This window comes from Melanostigma gelatinosum (assembly GCF_949748355.1).
Source record: "Melanostigma gelatinosum genome assembly, chromosome: 13".
NCBI lineage: Eukaryota > Metazoa > Chordata > Actinopteri > Perciformes > Zoarcidae > Melanostigma > Melanostigma gelatinosum.
In genome coordinates, this window is record NC_136646.1 from 2,259,939 (window position 1) to 2,286,220 (window position 26,282).

Sequence of the window (26,282 nt, forward strand, 5' to 3'; positions counted from 1 at the left end):
TCCCCTCTCCCGCCTCACTGCATTCTATCGATAATAGCTCTGAATAAAACATTTCTATACATATATCTCTATGTTTAAAAAAAACACCCTTAAAATATAGGACTGACTGCAGATGGCGGGAGAGGTCGGTAGGGTAACGGAGGAACGAACGGGGCCCCTGCTAGTGTGTCTCCACAGTGCATGTGGAACCAGGCGGACGAGTGTTAAAGCCGTCCGATGCAGGATCTGTGAAAGCTGCAGCGGGTGAGGAGCTGGCTGCAGCCCTACTGAGGCACACTAGGAGGACGGCGCCCCCTCCCTCTCCATCCCTCCTTTCCTTCATCCTCACTCAGTCTCTCTTCTGGCCTGGCATCTGGTTTCTGTTCTTGCGTTACATTTTATCTTAATAACCTTCCTTTTTGTTTTTTTTTTCATTTCATTTTCTGATTTTAAACATCTTTCTCTCCGGCTATCGGGCTTACTCCCTCCCTCTTTATGTCTCTCCCTGTCTATCGCTGGGTCCATGTGTCGCTCTCCTGTATCCGTCTATCAATCCGTCTGTCCGTCTGTCCGTCCGTCCGTCTGTCTGTCTGTCTGTCTGTCTGTCTGTCTGTCTGTCTGTCCGTCCGTGAAGCGGTGTGGGGCCCCACGGCATGTGAGGAGGATGGCAGGGGGACCCTCACTTCCTGCGCGGCTGGTGGTCCTGAGTCACTCCCTGCGTGGGGCTGCCCATCTCTGTGAAGCCCTGAGGGTTAGGACTGGGGCCCGAGCCCATCCCGCCTTTCTGTGGCTGTTTGACCTGGGTCAGGATGTCCCGGATCTTCCTCTGAGCCAACTGGAGGACAGAGGACAGATGAGAATGGTTCGTGGCAAATTGAAAGCTACACTTGGTGTACAAAGATGGCGACTAACTGGTGAACATAGTGGAGCATTTAGCAGCTAAAGAGACAGATATTTCCATCAGGAGGTAGTTAAGATCAAACCAGAGCATCAGGGAGACGGATAACCGGACTTGTATTTGTCAGGTGGCAAGAAACAGGTCTCAAAACCAATTTGCTAATCAACTTTAAAGGTGATCATTCAACTGTATTTTACATGAATTACTTTTACAGAGTTGTATTTAATATGTTATAGCAACTGGCTGCAGTGTTAACTGTGCAACGTGCTACTGATTAACCATGAAGTTAAATTAGCTGTCAATGATGTAATTCTCTAATATGTCAACGACAGCTGTGGCAAGAGGCATCTGACAATAACATGAATTCATAGGTTTGCCACTAGATTATACTTGTACCCTTTTTCAGGGATGGAAATGCAAAGATCCTAAAGATGTCACTGCATTTGGCGTTTGCATTGGAATTCCGATGCGGTGCCGGTCTGATGCACAGGATATCAGTATGCTGTGCTGTTACAAACTAATGAATAAGTGACGAGTCAAAGCTTAATGACGGAGGCGATGGAGTAGTAGGAGTACCTGGCTGGCGTAGAAATGTCCATTGATCTTGACAATGACCTGGTCATTTTCATCAGGTGTCTGTTCCCTGGGGACCACCACCTCAGCCGCTGTCAGGTTCTGAAGCTCATTCACCTGAAGACACAAGTTGTTGTTTTTTACTTTAAGAGGAAGGAACAACCTGATGACAGAACCTTGTAGTGTTGAAGCAAGAGGGAGCTGAAGCGTGAGGTTCGGGTGGCTTACCGTCTTGCCCCCCTTGCCGATGACCCTTCCGGCTGCAGCGGCGGCCATCTTGATGTGGGTCTCCAGTTTGACCTCCTCCTTCGGCCCGAAGAAGTTCTCCTCCTTCAGTTTGCCGTAGATTCTGCCCTGAGCCTGCAAGAGGGAGAGGAAGAGGTTAATGATTCTTTTTGATATCGCCGGATCATAACCGCAGTTTGTTACACCCACATCGACACAAAATAAATGGGATGAATATTAATCAGCAGGGAATGTCTTACCTTAAACTGAGCCTCTGGGGGTCCTGTCACAACCACCATCCGCATTTTGGAGTCTGGAGCTTCAGCTGGGGCGATCTGAAGGAGAAACACCTCACTTACAGACACTTTCTCACTCCCTACACTTCAAGCTATGACGCTCTAGGTACCCCTCTAGCATCCGTTCTGGACGTGTCAGGAGCGGCGTGTCAATTTCCGCCTGTTCCATGCACGCGGCCTCCTTTCACAAAACACTTGCGACGTCGGTTGACATGTGCCTTCCATAATAACGGTGGTCTAAAGCCCAGTTTGTACTCGCGCTTGCCGCCATAGCACGAGCCACTGCAGGTGGCGTGCAAGCTCCATGCGTGAGCGGAGGCGTTCACACTCGACGCGCTGTTCGTTGCATTGTTCTCCGAAATGCCACAACGCAACAAAATTAACTGAGCAGTGGCGGCCGGCCAATAGAGGGCCACGGGGCCTCGCCCCACCCACCTTGAGCCACAAAAAAATAAAATAACATTTTTTTTATTTATTTTCTTAAAATAATATGAATAAATTATAGAAATTGTCAATATTTGTGTTTTTGAGCTATGTAATATACCCAGTAATATTTGTAAAATAGGATATCTGCACAAAATAAATGCTTTTCCCTGCTTGTCCTCTCTGCTGGTGCACCTCTCAGCTGTCCCCGTGCACGTCTCTACTGCGCGTGCACGTGCTGGGGCCAGATCGATTTGGCCCAAGGAAGACGGGTCTAATAAGCAGCTTAGCCAATCACTGATTAAAGAAATAAATGAGTGACTTACAATTTAGCCAATCAGCGCCCTAAAAAAGACTTCCGGGAGGACCAGACCCTCCCGGAAGTCTTTTTCTCCCGGAGGGCCCGTGTCTAGTTCTCATCTCGCGTGTTCTCGCTACCCAGCTGGATGACGGTCACCGGCTTGCGGTAAAGAAACACAACGAGGAGGTGGATAAAAACCGGCACATTTTATCAAAAATAATTGATTGTGTCAAGTTGTGTGGGGCTTTTGAGTTGGCTTTGCGTGGGCTTGACGAGACCGACTCCTCGGACAACCCTGGCGTGTTGAAGGGACTGGTGGGTTTTGTTGCGTCCCTCGACGGTGTGCTGGAGGAGCACCTGGAGACAGCCAGCGTTTTTACAGGGACGTCGAAGACTGTACAAAATGAGCTGTTGGACTGCATGCTGTCGGTTGTAAGGGATTACATTCTGGAGGAAGTAAAGAACGCTGATTTTATCGCCATTCAAGCAGACGAGACGACGGACATTTCCACCCACTCGATGCTAACGGTGACGTACAAGAGCGTTTCAATGCTCTGGCTGTGCTCTCCATGGAGAAGGAACTTGTCAGGGACATGCCTGACTTCAATAATAAGGTCATTGAGAGGTTTGCCACTCAGAAGAGCAAAGTTCCTTTACAAATAACTGTCATATATATGTATATATATGTATATATATATATACATATATATATATATATATATATATACATATATATATATATATATATATATATATATATATATATATATATATATATATATATATACGTATATATATGTATATATACATACATATATATATATATATATATACACATATATATATATATATATATATATATATATATATATATACACATATATACATATATATATACATATATACATATATATATATATACATATATACATATATATATATATATATACATATATACACATATATATATACATATATATATATATATATATATACATATATATATATATATATATATACTGAATTGTATGAATAAGATGTCCTTATTTTGTCAGTGTTGGAATAAATGATAACAATGTAACTGCAAAGCACTAATGCGTTTTTGATACCTTTTTTTTTTTGCATTGAATTATAGTATTTGCTGAAATTGATTGGATGGCCCTACCCAAAAAAAAAACACCAGCCGCCACTGAAACTGAGGAATCAAAAAGACAACCAGTGTAACTGGCAAAAACAGCACAAACCAAAAGGCAGTTTTTACATAATTTGCTAATTGCAACCTCAGCAGACTTCACAGGGCGAGCGTCGTCTTTATGTGTTCAGAAAATGGCATTCAAAAAAATTACAAAAACACAGTAATGACTTAGGGAGACCATAATCGTCAGACAAGCATTTCATGAACCTAGATTATAGTAGTTTGAGGATAAGCGGAAACTTAAGCAAGACCCCTCGTGGTACTGCGACGTGTTTGGTGGAGTGCGTCGGGCCCCGTCACTGACCTTGATGGAGGCCCCGGCGAAGCGGCTCAGCTGCTTGATGTGCTGTCCCTTCTTCCCGATGATGGCTCCCACTGCCTGGGCTGGGATGTAAACGTGGACCGTCTCCTGCTCCGGAGCCTGAACACACACAAAGCAGAAATGTCGTCACAAAAAATCTGTTACAGAAGCGATACGTTGTTATTGGGACTTCACGGGGAACTCCTGTGTTTTCAACCTGGATCCTATTGTCCCACGTTTTGGTGTCAAAGTGACTAGAGGGGGATGACTCCAGCATTGAGGGACAACATAATCAGTACTCAATCAAGATCTTTGAGAGATTTGTTTTTTTTTACTTTTTTTCCACTCTCCAGTTTGATTGTCTGGTTATCTTTAGCTTATAACATTTTTAGTGAATGTATATTTATGGATGGTGTATATCTGGATGCATGCATCGATGTGCACATATAAATATTTGTGTTCATACATGTGTGTATCTGTAAGTGTATATATGGATGAATACAAAGTATCTTTTTCCTCTTTTCTTTCTCGTTTGCTCACATCGTGTATAAAACATTGAAAAAATAATAATTTGAAATGCATGTAAATATATTGGACATCACGTGACCCATACTGATTCATGACTTTATTGCGATGAAGTTTTTTTTTCTTTAACAGAACTGTGTAAATAAATGCATGAATGAATTTGCAGTTCTTACCCCGAAGCAACCGTAGGGGGCGCTGCCGGACGCGTTTCCAGGCGGGGGTGGAGGCATATTGGAGGAGGAAGGGAAGAGGCCCAGAGCACCCAGGTTGAGCCCAGGGATCAGGTGGGTCTGTTGCTGAAGAGAAGGAGGCTGCAGGTTAGAATCCATCTCAAGCTTTACAAGTCTGTGTGTGCACTAAACATAGCATGGAGCCCCAAAGTGTTTCATATCAAACGAATAAATACGTAATAATGGAGCGAGCAGACTCACATTCATGGCGGCGATGTCGTTCTCGTAGGCCTCTCTGACCTTCTTCATGACCTCCCCCTCAGCGTTGGCGCAGGCTTCGATAGAGCCTTTGACTGTGATGGTCCTCTCTGGATTGTACAGCGTCAGGTCCTGAAGACTGCACACATTAGAGAAGAGGGAGCGCATCAATTTATTTCAAAGTGACACGTTGCTGTAAACGTCTCTCAGTAACTTGATGAACGTGTATGTGTTGTATATATTTTTCCATCCAATAAATTACCTTATTATCCCTAAAGAATTCGATGAAAGTGACCTTTCGCTAAGCCCCGCCCGCCCCGCAGCCGCTACCACAGAGTGTCACTAACTGCAGTCCACGAAAAAATATCTAATTTTTGTAAAAAAAAAAAGAAAAAAAGAAAAAGACAGAAGGGTCTACAATATGGGATTGAAGGAGATGATCATGATTGAAACTGATTCAGAGTAAACGTGAACCTCCACATCACCTGGAGATCCAGACAGAAGACAATGAAATTAAAGGACAACACTGTTCCTTTAAAGCCGGGCAGGTCTTTATTCACTGTAACAATCATCAAAAAGCAGCATCTGTATACATTAAGTATACCTTTAGTAGCTAGCGTAGCACAGAAGCGGTAAGGCAAGTTAATGATATGCTGACGTACTCTGCTAATGTTAGCTACACTGGTTTTACGCAGAAACGTAACGTTTTAGAAACCCGTATCTTCTTCCATCCTCTCTGATAATAGTTGTCGGACCCCGGTCGGAGCCGGCCGATGCTGCGCTACGCTACGATTGGCCAGTCTGCGTTCGAGAGGGTGGGACTTAGTGAAGGGTCAATCAGGTCTATGAAACTCAGCGTGTGTGTGTGTGTCATGCGAGTCTTACGGGGAGATGGTGATCTTGGTGTCAGTGTCCTGCTCGACCTTTTTCAGGTTGCGTCCTTCCTTCCCGATCAGGCGTCCGACAAAGTTGTTATGAGCCAGAATCTTCAGAGGAACCTCATCAGCACTGCAAACAGAAAAGCAGCAGTCATGTGGGAGGAACATTTTCCTCTCTGTACCCATCTTTCCCACAGCGAGATAGAGAGCCTTCACGAAGGGAAACTGGCCAAGGATTATGTTGAATACGATAGCGTTTTGCTCAGCTGTTTGTAGAGCACATTGTGAATCACTATATCAACACCTGATTGAGCCACTAGATGTCGCTGTGTCTTTTATGGCAGGACGTTTAAACATGAAATGGAACTTCACTCCTATCAGTAATCAACATCCATAATAGCCTTCCTCACCAGTCAAAAACCTACAGGTAGAAATTCTAAATATCTACAACTTTGATTATACTCGTCAAAACTAAATGTAAGCTATCTTTAGATCCTTAAAAAGTATACGTGACGGCCACTTATATTTGACATTCGATAGCTAGACTGGAGATGTGTCATCAAAATCTGTAATTTAAGTCTTCCTATAGGAACAAACAGACGAGTTATTTCAGACATATAACAGACATATTTCAGAAACTGTGACTCGATACAACAAAAGAGTCAAATAAGGGTTATTAATTCATTTTCTTAAAACATGCTCTACCAAACGGTTTGATAGTCTTTTCATGTTAAAGGTAGTAAAGACAATATCATTAAAATGCAATATTTGCAAAGAAATTGAAAAACAAATCGAACCTTTCATTTTTGTTTATATGATGCATTGAATGTTTTTTTATGTTTCTTGTATGATTTTTTTACTGTCTAAAAATATGCTCGACCAAATGGTTGAATTCTCATTTTGTGACAAAGGTCGTGATGCTATGATGCTAAACTGTCCATTTCTATGAAATAACTAAATCACTGTCAATATCATCTATTTAATGGTATTCCATTATATATTTGCTGAAAATAAAGATACTATATATATATAAGCATAAAGATATATATTCTGATTCTGATTTATATATATATATATATATATATATATATATATATATATATATATATATATATATATATATATATATATAAAAAACGCTTTTTCACCGTTTCTGAGACGTTTTCCAGCTTACTGTCAATATCTAGAATAAATTCTTGGGAGTAATGTTCGTACTGGTAACAATACTAATGTCACAGTAACAAATTGACTTATATTGGTATACTAGCATTATACTAGCATAATAACAATACAGGCTTTATATTGTACTTTCATGAAGCTACGGCTCAACAGTTCATGCAATGAAGTCAATTAAAAAGAAACTGGGTCTGTTTAAAAAGTGATTGCCCCAAAGGAGAAGAAAAGTCTTTTTTCCTGAGTGAGGACATACGTCTTGGTGTCTTTGGCTTCCTGCTGCATGATGTCCATGATCATGCGACAGGCAGAGGAGCAGCCCTCGGGTGTTGAGTGGATGCTGATCGGCTTCTCAGCAGCGCCTGCATTCTCCTTGCGGTGCACGTCGATCCTGCGGGAAAGACCAGAACCACTTTGTTAAGTCCCCGGGTCCAGGACCTCCTGAGTTCAGTGAAAGGTGCTTATTAGGGGAAGACACTGCAGGTATAGAGGCAAAACATTTGACCTAATCCATATCGCCATGAAGCTTCCCCAGTTGATTACCGGTATTTACAATAAGACAATTACTTTTTACGTTCTTCTGAAATGTTATGTTTAAATACGCTAACTAGGCATTATCTTATTGAATACGTGATCATTTGCATACATTTTCAGGACAGAAATGTGAACATTGGATAAAGCCAGGTTCAAAATTCTTGGTTCATTTTGTTGACATATTAAAATCTAAATGTTTTTACATAAATCAGAAAATACCATCTTCAGACATACAAAAGCCATTTCGGCCATGTCCTTGTGTTTAAAATAAAATGTTCTATAAATAAGGTTATGATAGATTTATGAACAAACCCCTCTGTAAAAACCTTCCAAAAATAGAGAGGAATTAAACTGCAAAGTTGATTGTATGTAAGTAACACTGAAGAGGATTCTGGCTCAAAACTCACTTTGACAAAACTCATTTTAAAGACGTGTGTTGTAAAATGATATTTTGAGGTGAAAAGGGCAAAAAACAAATTTAACTATAAGATATCACCATGAAATTGTCCGGCCAGTCCGAATATGCAAATAAACAAAGTAGTAAAATAAAGACCTAAATGTGTGTGGAAGCTAAATAGCCTCTTGCTATCAGTAAAGAATCAACTGTGCTAATTGTGAGTTTTGTCTTTTCTTTCATTGCTCGTGATTTCTAAGTGCATTTAGAGTAGAAATCCATCTTCAGTGTATTTGTTTATTTGGTTCTGAACAGATTTAACTCGATTAGTATTTTGGATGATGGACCAATGGCGCGAGTTTGAGCCGTGAACATTCATGGAATTCAGCCTTTGTTTTGCGGCCATCGGTTAACTGAGTAAAGCATTTGTTTTCTGTTTGCATGTTATTTTGATGTTCTGGTAGACAAGGGCAGAAAGGGATACATGGTTTGTCGGTTACAAACGTAGGACAGAAGCGGTTCAGTTTGTTGTTGTTTTTGCGGGATGCAGCAGAGTCACAGACGCACTATTTTCCTCTGTAAGAACGCTTCACCGCTGAACACGCGCGGGCATTTCCTCACAGACGGGCTCACTCACTTGCTCTGCGTCTGCTTGGTGATGTTGCGGATGGTGGCGCCCTCCTTGCCGATGATGGCTCCGACGTACTGCGTGGGTACCAGCAGCCTCAGGGGGATGTCGGCGTGCGGCGGCTTTGGGGGCATGCCCGAGTTTGGGGAGCTGCCGCGGGGCCCGCCGCGGGGCCCGTAGCCGCGCCTGCCGTTGTCGGGCCCCCGCTGGCTCCCCTCCTGCTCGGAGTTCTCGTCGGGGATGTAGCAGACGCGCAGGGCGTTGTTTTCAAACTGGTACAAGTTCAGCTTCTGGATGGCTCTGAGGGGGACACAGGACATGAGCATTATGGACTTCTAAGCATAGCTTACAGGTTTGGTAATTATTAGCATCAAGCTAACAGCGGTAGCGATGATAATAACAGAATAAACTTAGAGCCTGCATCGAATAGAATTGAAATGAGGAGGATGAACTGTACTCCACCTAATATCTTGTAAACAAGCTTAGAAATAGTGTTTGATTTCAATTCAAACCTGATTTAGTTTTAGTTTAGAGGGTATGATTTAAAGTTAATTTCATATTTATTCTCATTCTTGTCTATGCAAGATATTCCTCATTGCCAGTGTTTTTGGTACATTTTGTGCTTAAAACTTTGCAGAACATACAAACTTCACTTTATCTTGCTGCTAATACTTTTGTAGAATATTAAATGTTACTTGAATGCAGTGGCGGCCGGCCAATAGAGGGCCACGGGGCCTCGCCCCACCCACCTTGAGCCACAAAAAAATAAAATAAATAATTATAATATCATTCTTTTTTTTTTTTAATTATATGAATAAATTATACAAATTGTCAATATTTGTGTTTTTGAGCTATGTAATATACCCAGTAATATTTGTAAAATAAGATATTTGCGCAAAATAAATGCTTTTCCCTGCTTGTCCTCTCTGCTGGTGCACCTCTCAGCTGTCCCCGTGCACGTCTCTACTGCGCGTGCACGTGCTGGGGCCAGATCGATTTGGCCCAAGGAAGACGGGTCTAATAAGCAGCTCAGCCAATCACTGATTAAAGAAATAAATGAGTGACAATTTAGCCAATCAGCGCCCTAAAAAAGACTTCTGGGAGGACCAGACCCTCCCGGAAGTCTTTTTCTCCCGGAGTGCCCGCGTCTAGTTCTCATCTCGCGTGTTCTCGCTACCCAGCTGGACGACGGTCACCGGCTTGCGGTAAAGAAACACAACGAGGAGGTGGATAAAAACCGGCACATTTTATCAAAAATAATTGATTGTGTCAAGTTGTGTGGGGCTTTTGAGTTGGCTTTGCGTGGGCATGATGAGACCGACTCCTCGGACAACCCTGGCGTGTTGAAGGGACTGGTGGGTTTTGTTGCGTCCCTCGACGGTGTGTTGGAGGAGCACCTGGAGACAGCCAGCGTTTTTACAGGGACGTCGAAGACTGTACAAAATGAGCTGTTGGACTGCATGCTGTCGGTTGTAAGGGATTACATTCTGGAGGAAGTAAAGAACGCTGATTTTATCGCCATTCAAGCAGACGAGACGACGGACATTTCCACCCACTCGATGCTAACGGTAACGTACAAGAGCGTTTTAATGCTCTGGCTGTGCTCTCCATGGAGAAGGAACTTGTCAGGGACATGCCTGACTTCAATAAGAAGGTCATTGAGAGGTTTGCCACTCAGAAGAGCAAAGTTCCTTTACAAATAACTGTCATATATATATATATATATATATATATATATATATATATATATATATATATATATACTGAATTGTATGAATAAGATGTCCTTATTATGTCAGTGTTGGAATAAATGATAACAATGTAACTGCAAAGTAGTAATGCGTTTTTGATACCTTTTTTTTTTTTTGCATTGAATTATACTATTTGCTGAAATTGATTGGATGGCCCTACCCAAAAAAAAATCCACCAGCCACCACTGCTTGAATGTAATTTTATAGTGTGGTAATACTACACCTACAGAGAGATCGCAATGCTTCTGAAGTTTAAAGGTGTAGTTCCTTCAAATGACCACTAGATGCCACAAGTGGAGCGTAGAACATACAACTTGCTGAACATCTCAATTCTGTTTTATTGGCTGATACTTAATTCAAATAAATAAATTACAATTTGAGGCATCTTTTTTATTGTTTTTTAGATTGGAACGTTATTTTTGTGATTAGAACGTTTTAAAAGTGGTTCTTTAGAGTGTCTGCACAGATCTCAGTTAGGGTCAAACTGGCACCAAAAAAAGGATATGATGTAACATTCATGAATACATTTAAACTGAACACAGTTGTTTTTGTAAAATGTTTGTTTACATTTTTTTTGTTTTTATTTTTTGTTTTTAAATGGCACCAAGTGCATGCAGAATGTTAGAAACCGATGGAAAACCTTTCGAGAGGATGTTACAGAGGAAGAGAGAAACTTACTGCCTGGCGTGCTCCCTGGATGCATACGTGACGTTAACCACTGCAGTCTCACTCTCTGTGTTCACTGAGAGACAGACAGCATGAGTTAGTTCATTGATGGTAGCTCGGACTTCTTCTAGCTCCGGTGCATACATTAGGAGTTGTTTCAAAGTAAAAGCACAGAGTGGACTGCTGGAGAAACAAGGTTGCATCCTCACATCGACGCTGAGGCCGATTTCCCCAAATTTGACCTCTGCACAGGTATTGATGCATCAACTCAAATCAGAGCTCTTTCACCCTAAACCGACCTAAACTCAAAGCCTGAATTGTCACATTTTGATTCTGACTTTAAACGCAATTGCGAAAAATAAAGCTTGAAAACACAACCGTTAAAATCAATTAGGAGCGTGACGTTGTACGAAAGAGCAATAATTTCTTGGCCTTCTCACGAAGGAATGTAAGTCCAGTAAATAAAATTAAAATAAAAACCATTGTACATATTGTTATAGTATTTTTTTGATATTTAGATTGCGTTTTCCTAATATTCTACATCCATTTTTCTTGATTTCAGCAATACTTGCTTATATTTTAAATTGTAATTTCTCTGTCTTTGTGTATTTAACGCACTAATACACCAAAGTAAAGTCCTACTTGCCTATGAATCGGATTCTGACTCAGATTGATTGATTAGTAAAGTATTTCGACCATCAATTAATGGTTTAGGTCATTCTTCAGTTCCAGCTTCTAAATTAGGACCCCGTGCTTTTCTTTGTCTTAAACATTTGATGACGTCAGCTTGAGCTATAATGACAGCGGCGGGCCTTTTTCCCTTTATTGTTGATCAAATTTAGCAGAATTTCAGGAGCAGGACCACTCCTCAGCCACTCGCCCACTTCCGGCCACACTCCTACAAATACCCACCCACTCTAAGCCTCAGCTGGCTCGTGCTTTCTGCATCCCACCCTCCCTCCCTCTTGTTAAACCATTCCACCCAAGGTTATCTCACCCCATAGTCATCATCCTCCTATCCCACATGGAGACCGGGGGATCTGCAAGGCCCGGGAGCCGCAGTGGATCCTCAGCTAAGCCTCCCCCAAACCGCTACGGGCTAAATCTCCATCAACCATTCCTCAACACTCCAAATAATCGACGAAGGTTGCCCTCGGCCGAGACGGGGTCCTAAGCTAGTGAACTCTGACATTTAACGCACCAAACGATTCATTCAGTGAATTAATCGATGACTAAAATAAAAAGTTGTTTTTCCCTTCCAAGTTCATCTTGGCTCATTTAGGGGAGATCAGGTCGACATATGTGCTAATGTTTTAATAAACTCATTTTTCAAAAAATAATTTTTTTTCAATTAGATCTTCCATTTTGGAGCAGCAGGTGTTTGGTGTTATTATTGGTGCTGGGAAAGTTAACGCGGTTTTTCTTTTTAGAATTAAGCGGACATTTTTAACACAAGAACCAGCCGGCAGCAAGCGGTGAACAGCTGTTTGTGTGGCGTCTCTTCCGTCTCCTTCACCTACATTCCCCTGGGTCCTAAGTCCCTCCAAGTATAGCTTCTTATCACCCTGTATGTACCAACGTACATTTATAACAAATACCACACATATTACGGTAATCAGCGTTGCATATGTGTCTGACCAAAATACCAAAAAAATAAATGATTCATTTATATTATTTTTTTAGAGTTTTTTTTAAGTATTTTTGTTTGGAATATGTATAATAAGCATATCATTTAGTTACCGCTACTGAGAATTTAACAAACATAAAAAAAGAAGAAAAAAACATGACATGATGAGGTTTGCAGTTTTCAAGGTGTATGTTTCAAATTGCATCTCTTCCACACATGAAGATAAAGTTGTGAACACCGGCTGAATATCAATTATCAGAATCATAACTGTATTTTAACTGCTACTGTGTAAAGGGAATACTGCTTTTAAAAAGAACCTGATTTGTTTAAAGTGTTTGTAAACGAAATGTTATTGCACGTTTGTTCATATAGCACTACTTTTAAAATAAAAAACTACTTTTGAATTCATTATTGAATGTTGAGCATAACAATGCGATTAATCGCAATTAAAAATTGTAATCGTTGCCCAGCACTAATTATTATATTTAGACGCTGTAGACCAGTTGAGACGGAGAAACAGCTGAGTCAGGAGTAAACGCAGGCTGTGACATGGACAGGGTCCCTCTTCACTGGGACACAAAACCACTTGGTGGCAGCAAAGCAGCGCATATAGAACCCCGATGTGACGCGAGTGGGAACTCTTTATTAAAAGGTCTTTCCTTGCTTGTGCGGGTCTAAACGGGCCACGTGTGTGTGTGTCAGCCTGAGGCGTTCACAGACCGGAGTAAAGCTCAGGAGTCTCACCTTGTTCACAGTTCTCTACGGTTCCACACTGAGCCAACAGACCATCCAGTACCTGGAACACAGAGAGAGAAGAAGAAGAGAGATTAAACCAGGAGTGTCAGAACACACCTGAGCCCAAAGGACACAAAGGTGGAACCACAATTTAGTTCATCGTCTGATGTGAAACGAGTGCCTGCAACACACGAGGTCCAGTTTGATCCGTTGATCTTGTTATTATTTCTGAAGGACTACCGACTCAATCAACTTCTGTATCGTCAGAGAAACATTTGTGCTTATTTACGCTAAAAACATTATTCAATTAATGTCATCTAAAAAAAAGAAACAAACTGATTATTACTCTTGTTAGTTAATTTGCCCATTATGAAACATTAAAATAAATACTTTTCATTTGATACAAGTTGCAGATTTTATCCCAATCCACATTAGTGCTCAACAGCGTATCTACCAGCCTTTGATGTAGTGTTCAGTCATTCGTTGGATTTCTAAACCCTCATTCATTCAAACCAGTTAATTTGTCTTTCAATGCAAAAGCAGAGACCTTGGTCTCAGTGTGGGCCCCTGTCAAAATAAAAGGTTGACATTTTTCAATGTGTACGTCTGCCAAATACTTTAAACTGGGACCCATGGCAAACAACTCCATAAATAGTTTCATCTATTCACACTGCACCGGATATTTTGACACGGTCCCAATACATTTGGTATTTTTGAAAAGCACCGATTAAAACACAAAACAAGGATTTGAAGTCATTAGGGACAAAGTGATTGATTGAAAAAGTCATGAGAAATTCCAATGATAGAATGAAGCACCTGTAATATCTGGGAACTACATGTGATTATTATTTCCATAATTTACATAATCATTTTTATTGTGTGGAATCCTAAATGTCTCCAGCAACAGACTAACCTTTTATTTTTTATGTTTTCTTTGTGTTTTGAAATTTGATTCTGAATCAGATTTCAACCTTTGCCTGCACTACTTAAATCGGCCATGCTTTTATTTTGAAGTATAAATGTTTCCAGTGTCCCTTCTTTCTGCTGTGAGAAAAAAAAGCTGAAATTCTTTGTATTTATGAAGGAAGAAAAAAACCTATAAAAATAATGACTGTATGTGATATCTTGAAAGTGTTGTTCGCTCGCGTGTTAGTTTCTACTTTATTCTACGTTGTATTTGTGTCGTCTTTGGTACTGCTCTTCTGAGTTCGCAATGCATCATCTGATGCTTACTTTTGATACAATGTTTGCTGACAATTTGAAATGAAGTTTAAAAAAAGTATATGTACATATATATATATATATACACTGCTGTGACCTCTGACCCTCATTAAAGGTTCAGCAGCATGGAAGTGACATGTTTCTGTCAGCTTTGCGGAGAGACGTCGCCCTCGTGTGGACACGAGCGGCGGGATCAGAGCAGCGGAGAGACGGAGGAGGAGAGGGAGGCAGTCTGACTGACACACACACACACACACTCGCTTGCCAGAGAAGGCAGGCAGCGTGCCACATCCTCACAAAACAATAAGATGCGCATGCACACGCACACGCACACACACGCACACGCACACGCACACGCACACGCACACAGAGCTTATTGATCGGCCCACATTCCCATCTTCTGCATTCAGTCGTGTTTGACGAGTCCACCGATTAAAGTGAACGGAGCAGAGATGAAGAGGAGCCAGTGGGAGGGAAACGAGGAGTCGTGCTGTTCTGAACACCGGGTGTCTCACAGCTTTATTCCAGGTAAATGAGATTAATTTTGGTTTGGAACATCAGCCAGTAGAGATGCTATTCAACCTCAAATATTGAAGCATTTAAATGCGTCGTTGCTTCCATATCTACAGCGCTGTGCATAATGCTGCTGTAGCTGCTGAGCACGTTTGCAAGCTCAGATGTTCAGCTTGTCCTTTTAGTGCACATGTGTCAAACTCAAGTCCTGCGGGCCGAATCCGGCCCGCCACGTCATTTTATGTGGCCCGCAATCCGCCAGCAAAAAAAAAATTTTTTTTGGAACAATAATTAAAAGTTAGACTTGAAAATAAAAGTATCCCCATGGTCGAAATTATGAGATAGAAAGTTGAAATTATGAGATAGCATGTTGTCTGTGTACCGACATTAAAACTATCACAACAGGTGGACAAGAGAGGCAACAGCCCGAAAAGCGGTTTTCCAACGATTGAAAAAGATCGACAAATAATCCCAAAATGTCCACGAAGAGAAACAATTCACGTCGGCATTTTGACACCAAACACGGAGCTAAATTTAGCCTCCAAGAAAAACATCAAACTGTCCAAGAATTAAAAGGCAGACTGCAATCACAGCAGAATATATGTACACAGCTACAGCCCAGTGCATGCTGAAGGTATGTGAGCAGAGCTCCGACCAGATACAGACTTTTACAAATGTCAGTTTGTGAAGAAACACCATCGCAGACCGAGTTCATGAACTAGCAGCAATCTAACAACACAGCAGCTAAGAGACGAGCAGGTACTTGTGTTTGTAATGAACTGTTGATGAAAGCACAGACAACACGGATACATCATCTATCATGTTCATCAGACCTGACTCTCAGTCAGCAGCTCTTGGATGTAGCTGCATGCACAGGACGACGACAGGGAGGGACATTAGTGATGCAGAGAGGTGAACAAACAGCTTTGAACAAAGTTAATGTCAGAACTTGTGTTTGATGTTTGTCTTTGTTATTTTCTTTAATAGTTTGATCTTTGATAGAGTCATGTGGGTTTCTTAACCCTCAATTAAAATGATTTATGTTATAATAACAGAAATGTGTTTAAATATCATTTTTCATTTATATAACTGCATGTACAATATGTTTACACTTGAATAAACAATAATCAAATGCAGAGAGAGTTATTTACCAATATGTTAGGAGAAGTTACAGTTATACAGTCTTACAGTTACAACCGGCCCTTTGAGGGCGACCGTGATGCTGATGTGGCCCAGAGTGAAAATGAGTTTGACACCCCTGTTTTAGTGGAACGTTTTATTAGTGTGTGTGTGTGTGTGTGTGTGTGTGTGTGTGTGTGTGTGTGTGCCACCGACTGCCAAATGATTGGATTAAACTCTAAAAAATATTATTTTGATATTTTACAAAGCTAGTTATTTTTGTATCTAAATGTGCACGAGAATTTAAATAAATAAACATTAATTCAAACAAAGTATAATCTTAATGGCCATTTACGATTGAATATCACGACACGTCATCTCGTGATCAGCTGTTTTGCCTCCGTTAGCTAAAAATGTATCTTTTTATTCTTTTTTCCACTTCATGAATAAGGTGTGGGAGACCCCTGCGTGGTCAAAAGCTCTGATGTGTGCGGTGATAAAATACGACCCTGGATACATTTAATCTGGACTCATGGTGGCAGGTAGTGATGGTGAGGGTAGGCAGAATATTTGCTGTTGGTCAATAATCACAGCCCAGGTTATTTACTCTTCTTTTTTTGGTCATGTTATGTCATTTTTTTCACTCATTTATTGGGGAAGGGGGTCCTCGGATATTTTCTTTAACAATCAGAAGAAGTGCAGGTTCAGAGCCCCTGATGTAAGCCCTTTACACTGGATTCATGTGATTGTGTGTCCTTCAATGGGAACCCTTTGGTGATCAGCTTCCTGGTTAAATATGACTATCGTTGGTATTAGCTAAAGTGAGAACGTAACGGCAGCAATTACTCAAAGGTTTTAATTTGGTGAACTATAAATTTGGGCATTGTGAAACTGAACCAGACTGAGGAGAAAACAAACCAAAAGTATGAATTCCACTCTGATTCAGACGAACCCTCTGAGCTCAGCAGACTGCAGTTCAGTCAAAGTTTCACAGAATTGTTGTCACGTGACTGTTGGTCTCAGCCGAGTCAACCATTGCTTCCTCGTTGCGCTGAGCAGCTCAGAATGTAATGTTGTTTTTACAGGAAACGTTTACAGTCAACAGTCTATTTGGGGCGGAATTATAAATGAGACATGTAGAATAAAATCTTTTTGATGAAATATCACAATTGTAAGCTTAGTTTCGGTCGCGTTTACTGACGGAAGTGTTCGTCACACGTGATGTGTTCGATAACCGTCGGATAGATGAAAACCTGACGATTATCACAATTGTTCCAGATTCTGGCTACGATGAACGGTGTAGTTCTGGTGATTGCATAAATAAAACATGCTTTTCCATCTCACCGGCAGGTTTTGGGGCTCAGAGGGTTATGCCAACGTTGACTTTTGGTTTCACACGAAACACAAATGACGGTCTCCTGGATGAAAGTCCTGTGTTATGCATCCCGCTCGTCTTTATACTACACCCGTTGCTCCGAGCCGCTAATATATTAGGTTCACATCAGAGTTAGTTGAAGGCCTGGATGCGTCTCATACACATGCTAAAGGGAGCCTTATGAGTCGGTATCGGACGCCGAGGGTCCGGGACAAAACCTCTGTATTCTAGGCGCCCTGGGAACGAGCCCAGGCTGGAACGTGATGTGGTTGCTGGCAGTGTGAAGTCACAGTAACAGACTAGATGATCCACAGCAAGAAAAAAAAAGAGGAAAGAATGAGGAAATAGGAACTAACCTCCCACTGCAGGTGAGGTGGAATGTTTCTGATCTGCAGTTTCCTGGTCCTGTGGAGAGAAGAAGAAGGAGTTAAAAGTGATACAGGGGCACTGAACACAAGTCCAATTTTGGGGTATTTTTCTTTGGGGGGGGGGGGGCTTATCTTTGTTCGTTAGGAAAATGATACAAGCGATACATGTCAGCGGTCCAGAAAAGCAGCAATTGTATGGCATTTTCACACCAGACTGGACCATCCCTGGTTACGTACTGTTTCAATCTGATGGGATACATCCACTTATGCCTTTTCCTTTTGCAAATGAAATACTTATTTATGATACAAAGATGCAGAAAGTTCCACCAGCAACTAGAATTAGCATTGACAAAAAAAGTGTTTCATCAAGTCACAGTGACCTTTGACGACCAGATTCTAAATCAGTTTATCCAAGGATCAAGGCGTTCCCGAGACACCACGAGGCCAGCACGGCGTGAGGCCACAGTGACTTTGACTTTTGACCACCACGTCTACACGGTAAACTCACAAAACATCAGAAAACACAATTCTCAGTCTTGAGGCAGACACTTTGGGCAAAGCGGGACGTCGTACTTACTGCATCCTGGCATCGATGGTGACTAAAAAGGAGTGCAGCACTTCAGTGATCAGGGTTTCCAGCTAATGCACTTACACATCAACACATCCACGGTCAGGGCCAGCCAGGGTTTGCTGGCCCCAGTTTGTAAAGTGCAGACGATATCCCTACTGAGCCGTTTACATGGCTAATAGAAAGTCATATTCCACCAATATTCACGTTGACATGCAGCCGTGCACACTCACATTATATCATCTGCCGTGGCGGACTTGTTCAACCGAGCAGCCATAGCCCCCCCCCTTTTTTTTCAATTCTTCAACCACCTTCTTGTAAAAGGGACACATTACAAAAACGTGTTGGTAGTCTTTCATTAGACGTAGGTGTGTCTCCTTCCTGATCAGAAACGTGTGCTTTCCTTTTGGCCATGCATCTCTGCAAACTGTCGTCTAGTTGGTTTGAGTACAACCCAAAGAGCTGACCATGAACTGCCGTTAGAATACCAACCGAGACGCCTGTTCTGAATGTGCTGTATGCAAGTCTGAAGAAATGTTCCTTAATCAGACAACGCTCCATTCAGAATAGGGCCTGAATTGGAATAGCAAAGCGGAATCTGCGCTTCCGACGACCCGTATGGTCGTCTGAATCAGGGTAGGAAATTTACATATTTTTTGGGGGGCAATTTTTGCCCCCACTAACTGAAATCCAGGGGCATTTTCAAAACAATTGGGGGCAGTTTTTGAAACTTGTGAAATAACATTTAACCTTTGTTTAAAATAATAAATATACTTATTTAGGCTTACAGTGTATGAGCAATTGTCATCAAATGGCAATAATAAGACTATTAGGCAGTAATTCTTAGATTGTTTTTCACAAAAAAACAAACATAAATCAGACAACATATTCAATTTCATTCTTATTTCTTTGTGGTTATTATTAAATGGTTTAAACAACTATTAACAATTATTAAGTCAACGATGCCTTGATTACATATAAATCAGTCATTGTATGGAATTATTGAGAAAATATATTTTTGTAGCATCTCAAATATTGTGATATTACCCATTTCTGTCCTGAACTTATGCATCATAACGGCACAGATCGGGAGCGAGTGAAGGACTTTGAAAGTTAGCGGAAACATTAACGTGAGACAACATCCGGTTTCTTCAGACGAACATCCGGTTTTCAGAATAAGATGCCAGTAAAGTATGAATTATATTCACATTAAGTATGAAACATGCTACCTGCATCTCGTGAACCAAATGTTATTGCCCTTTTGTTCATATAGCAGTACATTTAAAATAAAAGTGCGCAATACACTACTTTTGAATATATTATTGAACTTTGCCATAACAATGCAATTAATCGCAAAACAATCCATGTGATTAATGGCAATTAAATATTTTAATCATTGCCCAGCACTCATATATATACACCTCTTGTATCACTCCGCCGCGTCACCCATGAGGATCCTGATATCCCTCTACCATCTGTACCGCCATCTCTCTGAACCCAGATCAACCGCTCGAACACCTCCTGTTCTTGGATTCCAATTCTCACGTGACAACTTAAACGTGTCGCAGGTAAGTGGGTGGCGGGGCCAATGGGGTTTGCCCGTCTACTTCAACCAACGCCCCCTCACCCGCCCCCAACTGCTATAGTCCGCCATTATGGGGCTTGAGTTCCAGTTGTTGGAGAAAACCCAGTGAACCAACAGCGAGTAGCAGGACAGCATCCTGTGCAACCATCCACGCACTTGGTGGGGGAAGGGTAGCCCGCCGAGTGGAAGGTGGGCGGTCATGCATGTGTGCGAGTGAATCTTAATCCTGTACTTTTGCCAGTAATCATTGCTTGTTTCCGTGTGTGAGCTGGTTTGGTTATTCCACAGAAATCTCGTCCTTCACTGTTCCTTAAGGGCCGTCCACAGCGATGACCCTTCTCCCCCATGAGGACTCTCATGCTTGGGTATTGCTCGGTGACAAAGAGATTTTTATCACTTGTGGTTTTATTATTGATTCTGCCTTTTCAATAATCTTTGGCAAAACCAAGTTGTCTGACTGAAGGTAGTGCATGTGAAAGGTAAGCATGACTATTTTCACATAAAATGCTGAGAAACGAGTGGATTCTCCAGAATCAGACTGTGTAACAGATCTTAACACCCATCCCTACATAGGGATTATTTTGTTTCTCCATCTGTTGCATCAGTGCTGCACCTTTGACCCGTGGCCCTCTTCCCGACGCTGCTCGCATTAGTGCAGCACTCCATCTTTACTGCCCTTTATCCGACCCCCGCACCCCACCCAGCTGAGCATCAATGGGCCCAAAACCCCAACAACAAGCAACTACCTCCCCCCCCATCTCCACCTCCCAGGCTAAAACCCAGCCCCCAAAACCCCCAGGAGGCTCCGACACAGATGAATAGTCTTTTGTGCGTCCAAAATACCTGACACACCCCCCCCTCCAAAGAAAATGGAGTCTAGTGATCAATGCTTTTCTATCATCACTAGCTCCACCCCTCCCCCCCCCCCCCAACCTGCCAAACAGACTTGTTTTCCACACCTGATAACTTCTACCCAACACATGAAAACAGTCATCATCCCACCTTACCCACCACCCATTATCCTCTTTAGTGCCCCCCACTCCCATCAAGCAACCAACAGTGAACTAGCTTGACCCCTACCGCCGCCGCCTGCCACCCCACGGCCCCTCCCATTGGCTGAAACCATGGCAACAGGTCAGGAATGGGCGGGCGGAGATGATGAATGGGCGGGTGGATGGACGACATGCTTCGCATTTGCTTACGCGCTCCTTCACTGATCTGTCTTCTCTCTTTTTTTTAAATCATTTTGAACATCTTTGGTGGCATTGAACATGGTGGCGACCCGCCTCGTTGGGTCTCCCACCATCTGTCACCCTGAGCTAAGTGTTAAACAGACACTTATTATTGCACCGTTGAATGGACTCCATGGATTAATTGTACATAATCCTAACATGACAACAAAGCTGAGTACAATTGGGAGAGTTTGATTGTCAACATGTTCCATTTGAAATCTATCTGAGAATCTAGACCCCTCATCCCCGACTCATTGTGTGCAAAGATGGAAACGAGTCGTCAGAGAAGCTTGAAAACGGTTTAAAAACGTCAAACATTAAAAAAAAAAAAAGCTGGAGCTGTTGATGTTTCCTCAGCTGTGAAGGTATTAAATCCATGCTCCACTCCGGCCTCCAGCCAAACAAAGGGAGTGGAGAGAATGAGGGGAAGACAGAAAAGAAGCCAAGAGAATGAAAATAGTGAGGTCTTCAGAGGAGGAGGAGGAGGAGAGAAAGGCTTTGCCTCGAGGAGGGGTCAAAGGCCAAGGGTTAGAGCTCTTCAGACCAGACAGAAGGAGCCCTGGGAACACAGCGAGGCATGTCATTGTGTGTGTGTGTGTGTGTGTGTGTGTGTGTGTGTGTGTGTGTGTGTGTGTGTGTGTGTGTGTGGGTTTCACTTTACACTTCCATAGCTAAAATGTTCAGCTCTTCATACTTCAAAAACTAGAATATACGTGTCCTTCTAGGTTTAGTCACGGCCACTGTCTGGTCACACCAACAGGTTCCCTATGAAAGAGACTCCTCCTCTACCTAAGGATGAGCAGAGGGATACACCACACACTCATTACTACAGCGACACCGGAGATGTGGAGCTAATTGCTAATTACACTTCCAGTCTGGGTGTTACTGTGGGACTATCCACACAGACATGTGACACCCAACAAATAAGAAGCTAGCTTAGAACTGCTTCGTAACTGTTCATACCGGGACAGCTTTTCAATTAAAGGTTTGGATAGATTCGACTGGAAGCTGTTAAGTTTCCTCCGAGTGAATTCCAGTTCCCTCTGGTAAACAGTTAAGCAGTTTATGTGTCTCGGGCCTTTATTGTGAAAGGTTAGAACGAAAGGAGTGGATCTGGTCTGCTCTGCCTTTGTCAAGTTTGAAAGGAGGTTAGCAGTCTGGTTTCAGACTGCACAGCCCCAGTGTTGTTGTACAACAATGAACGGATCCAACATGCACGTTCATCGTGATTGGTTGATGCCTTCATCCCTTACACAACTACTTCCAGAACTTTTGGAGTGTCCTTTTGTAGCTTTTGGACAATGTTACACATCAATTCTATCCTATAAAAACCAAGTATCTAGAGAACTACAAAAAAGAACTGCCACGTCAGCTTTGTGACGGAGCATTTTTCAGAAAGTAAAAACATTTGATCGTTCATTTTGCTTTTCTCGACCCATAACTGAATACATCTCCTTCAGTTTAGTTTAAAAACAGTTCAATCTACGAATCTAGACAGCGACATTATATTTAGTTGTCCTTGTACAGTATGACAGTGAACATGTGAGTATTTGTGCTTGCTTCCCCTCAGGAGACTTATTGATCATGCCTCTACTATGAATGCACGGGACGGAAATTACTACCGTCTGCTAGGGCTGGGCGGTATACCGGTTCAACCGGTATACCGGTTCAACCGGTATACCGGTTTTAATTTCCCGTACGATATGAATTTTTCATATACCGGTGCATAGCTGAGGCAATTTATGTCGCTCTTCAACAGGCAGCAAAATATATTGTTCGCCGCTGAGAGCGCTGCGGTCGGAGCTAGTTGACTTAACTGTATTGAGAGGGAACCCTAGTCATGGTCATAACAACAATTAACAACCCACAACTAATGCTCTTTAACAGGGAAAACACCACGACACAACAGTTTGTGACACATAAACAATTTGTAACACTAATAATTGTACATTTATAAAATTTCCCCACCGAACTGCATGCTGGGTATAGCTCGCTAACAACAGTCCGCTAACAGCTGGGAGAGGCTCTGTCGCTCCAGTAACATTACATTAAAGAACAGAAAAGAGCGATGCAGGATGAACAAAGACTGAACAACAAAAGGTATTTAGGTCAGACACATATGCAACACTGATTACCATGTAATATGTGTGGTATTTGTTATAAATGTACGTTGGTACATACAGGGTGATAAGAATCTGTACATGGAGGGATTTAGGACCTAGGGGAATGTAGGTGAAGGAAACAGGAAGTGACGGAACAGAAGACGCCACACAAACAGCTGTTCACCGCTCGCTGGCCAGGTGATTGGCAGGTTCTTTTCGGCATTAATTAATTAATGCTTTAACGCGGAAAAAATAAATACCGTGATATACCGTGAAACCGCCAGAGTCTTACAAAATACCGTGATATGCATTTTTGGTCATACCGCCCAGCCCTACCGTCTGCTGTCGTTTACTGACTCTCCGATAAACATCTCCATTCATCCACACTTCAAGCATGTGTCAGGATTTCTCCTAAATTCACCAAAAGTTCTCATTAGACAATGCCTCATTTGCATATCCAAACATAACTGTTCAGAACACTTGTTATCCAGAACTCACTTCAGCAGCTTTTACAGACACCAAACTTTACAGTTTCATTCCTCTCGATATTCTGAAGGTTTTTACAGAGGAGTTTGTTAATTTATCATTCATAACCTCACCTCAATGTAAGTAAATTGGCACATATCTAATAAGATTATGCCTAGTTTGCATATTTAAAATAACATTTCAGAAAAAAACTTGTAATACAAAAGATAATTGTCTTAATGCAAGTGATCAATTGGGGAAGTTTCATGGGGATCTCTATCAGTTAATAGTTCATCTGCTTTAAGGACGGCGACAGATTGAGGGATTACGTGCGTGTGTGTGGGCAGTACTTTACTCCCACTGGGAATTTTCAATGCCATAAAAAAGGCATGTTTGACTGACTCCTTTCCCAGCAGAGCGCTTGCAGCCCAGATGGCAGGTGTTGACTGCTATTTTCCCGCGCTGAGTCAGGTACACGTGCGTGCATATTGTTAGATACTTTGAAAACGCGGATGAGCTTGAATTTGTACAATGTTTAAGAATCTCTTTACTCCTCCGTGATTTAAAGGAGGTCAGAATCCTGACCCTCTGACACAGAGACAAAGACCAAAAACAGAACCAAGTGCATACAAATGGTTCCTACTGATCGCAACGCCATCAGTCTTCTTATCTTGTCCAACCGTGGCAAGAACGCATATGTTTCCCAAAAACACCGAAACGTCCTTTTGAAAACCGGACATGGTGGAAAATGCACAAAATCGCAGATTAATTTTTTATCGCTAATGGTGAGGAACAAGTGGGGACCTTCAGCCAGCGAGCGCACCAAATCCTCCTATCGTCTAATCCAGGGGTCTCAAACTCATTTTCACTCCGGGCCACATCAGCATCATGGTCGCCCACAAAGGGCCGGTTGTAAATGTAACTACTCCTACCATATTGTTAAATAACTCTCTGCATTTGATTATTGTTTATTCAAGTGTAAAAATATTGTACATGCAGTTATATAAATGTAAAAATATATTTAAGCACATTTCTGTTATTATAACTTAAATCCTTTTAATTTAGGGTTAAGAAACCCACATGACTCTATCAAAGATCAAACTATTAAAGAAAATATCAAAGACAAATATCAAACATGTTATTACAATAACTTTGTTCAAAGCTTAAAATCCTTTCAAGGGTGCGTTTGCACAATCCCACATGAAGTATTTCATGTGTTGTAAAGCCACGTTTAAAGTAGTCTTCAATGTACTCGCAATACATTTCCATGTCAAATGTACAGTAACCAGCCAAAGAGCTGCTTCTGTGACTGTGTGTTTAAGTATCTCATCATTTTGACTTTCTATTTCATATTTTTGACTTTCTATTTCATATTTTTGACTTTCTATTTCAGAATTATGACTTTCTATCATAGTTATGACGTTCTATCTCATAACATCGACTTTCTATCTCATAATTTCAACTATGGGGATATTTTTATTATCAAGTCTAACTTTAAAAAAAGAAAAAAGAAAAATTATTTTATTTTTCGCGGGCCACATAAAATGATGTGGGGGGGCCGCATTCGGCCCGTGGGCCGGGAGTTTGAGACCCCTGGTCTAATCCCAGCTACCGGTGGTGCCCATCAGCTAAAATACCTCCACCGCTTTCCCCGCTGACTCCTTCCAACCATCACCACCGCCATGACCGTGGTGGGGAAGAGACAGAGACAGAGACAGATTACATGATGGCTGACCTGTACGGCGGAGAGAGAGAGCGTACTGCCAGCTGTAAAATATATGTGGAAATGCACGAGTGTGACAAACAACTCTTAGGGAAAATGGCAAGTGTGTTTTTTTTAAATCGCACGCCGTGAGGAAGTGGTGAATTAGTGACGTCTGACAGCCGATGTCACAGCCAGTAGATGTGGAGAGTAAAAATACGAGGTTACGGCTCATCCAGTCATCCAGCCTCTGTCTCTTTCCCCTGTGAAACCTGACCACCTCCTGTCATGTTGTTAATTATTTAATACACTACATTTCCTTGCATTTTAAACTGTAAAAATAATAAGTAAAGTCTCCAACAAAACTGATATACTTATTCTCCAAATAAAATATCGTTCACTTTTTTTTTTTAACTGTTCAATTAAATGAATGTTTTCTTTGGTATTCGTGTCCTATACAGATAAGCAATGAGGACTGCTGGGTAATATGTCAAGTCTCTAT

The 26,282-nt window shown here is 41.7% G+C and overlaps 1 protein-coding gene across 2 annotated transcripts in view; it reads right to left on the minus strand.

Moving 5' to 3' along the window:
- Positions 1-97: 97 nt before the first annotated feature.
- The window catches only part of igf2bp1 (insulin-like growth factor 2 mRNA binding protein 1), a 50,032-nt gene continuing 23,847 nt past the window's right edge, over positions 98-26,282 (minus strand). Inside the window, exons 3-15 of one of the 2 annotated variants that reach the window (XM_079282260.1) lie at positions 18,115-18,163; positions 13,540-13,591; positions 11,181-11,244; positions 8,761-9,051; positions 7,452-7,586; positions 6,030-6,152; positions 5,148-5,283; positions 4,890-5,012; positions 4,195-4,311; positions 1,936-2,010; positions 1,679-1,810; positions 1,454-1,567; positions 98-814 (exon numbers count right to left, since the gene is read on the minus strand). In XM_079282260.1, the coding sequence (XP_079138386.1) occupies positions 659-814; positions 1,454-1,567; positions 1,679-1,810; positions 1,936-2,010; positions 4,195-4,311; positions 4,890-5,012; positions 5,148-5,283; positions 6,030-6,152; positions 7,452-7,586; positions 8,761-9,051; positions 11,181-11,244; positions 13,540-13,591; positions 18,115-18,163 (1,567 nt within the window). In that variant the 3' untranslated portion in view covers positions 98-658. The remainder of the gene's footprint in view (positions 815-1,453; positions 1,568-1,678; positions 1,811-1,935; positions 2,011-4,194; positions 4,312-4,889; positions 5,013-5,147; positions 5,284-6,029; positions 6,153-7,451; positions 7,587-8,760; positions 9,052-11,180; positions 11,245-13,539; positions 13,592-18,114; positions 18,164-26,282) is intronic. The other variant, XM_079282261.1, reaches the window with a different exon arrangement.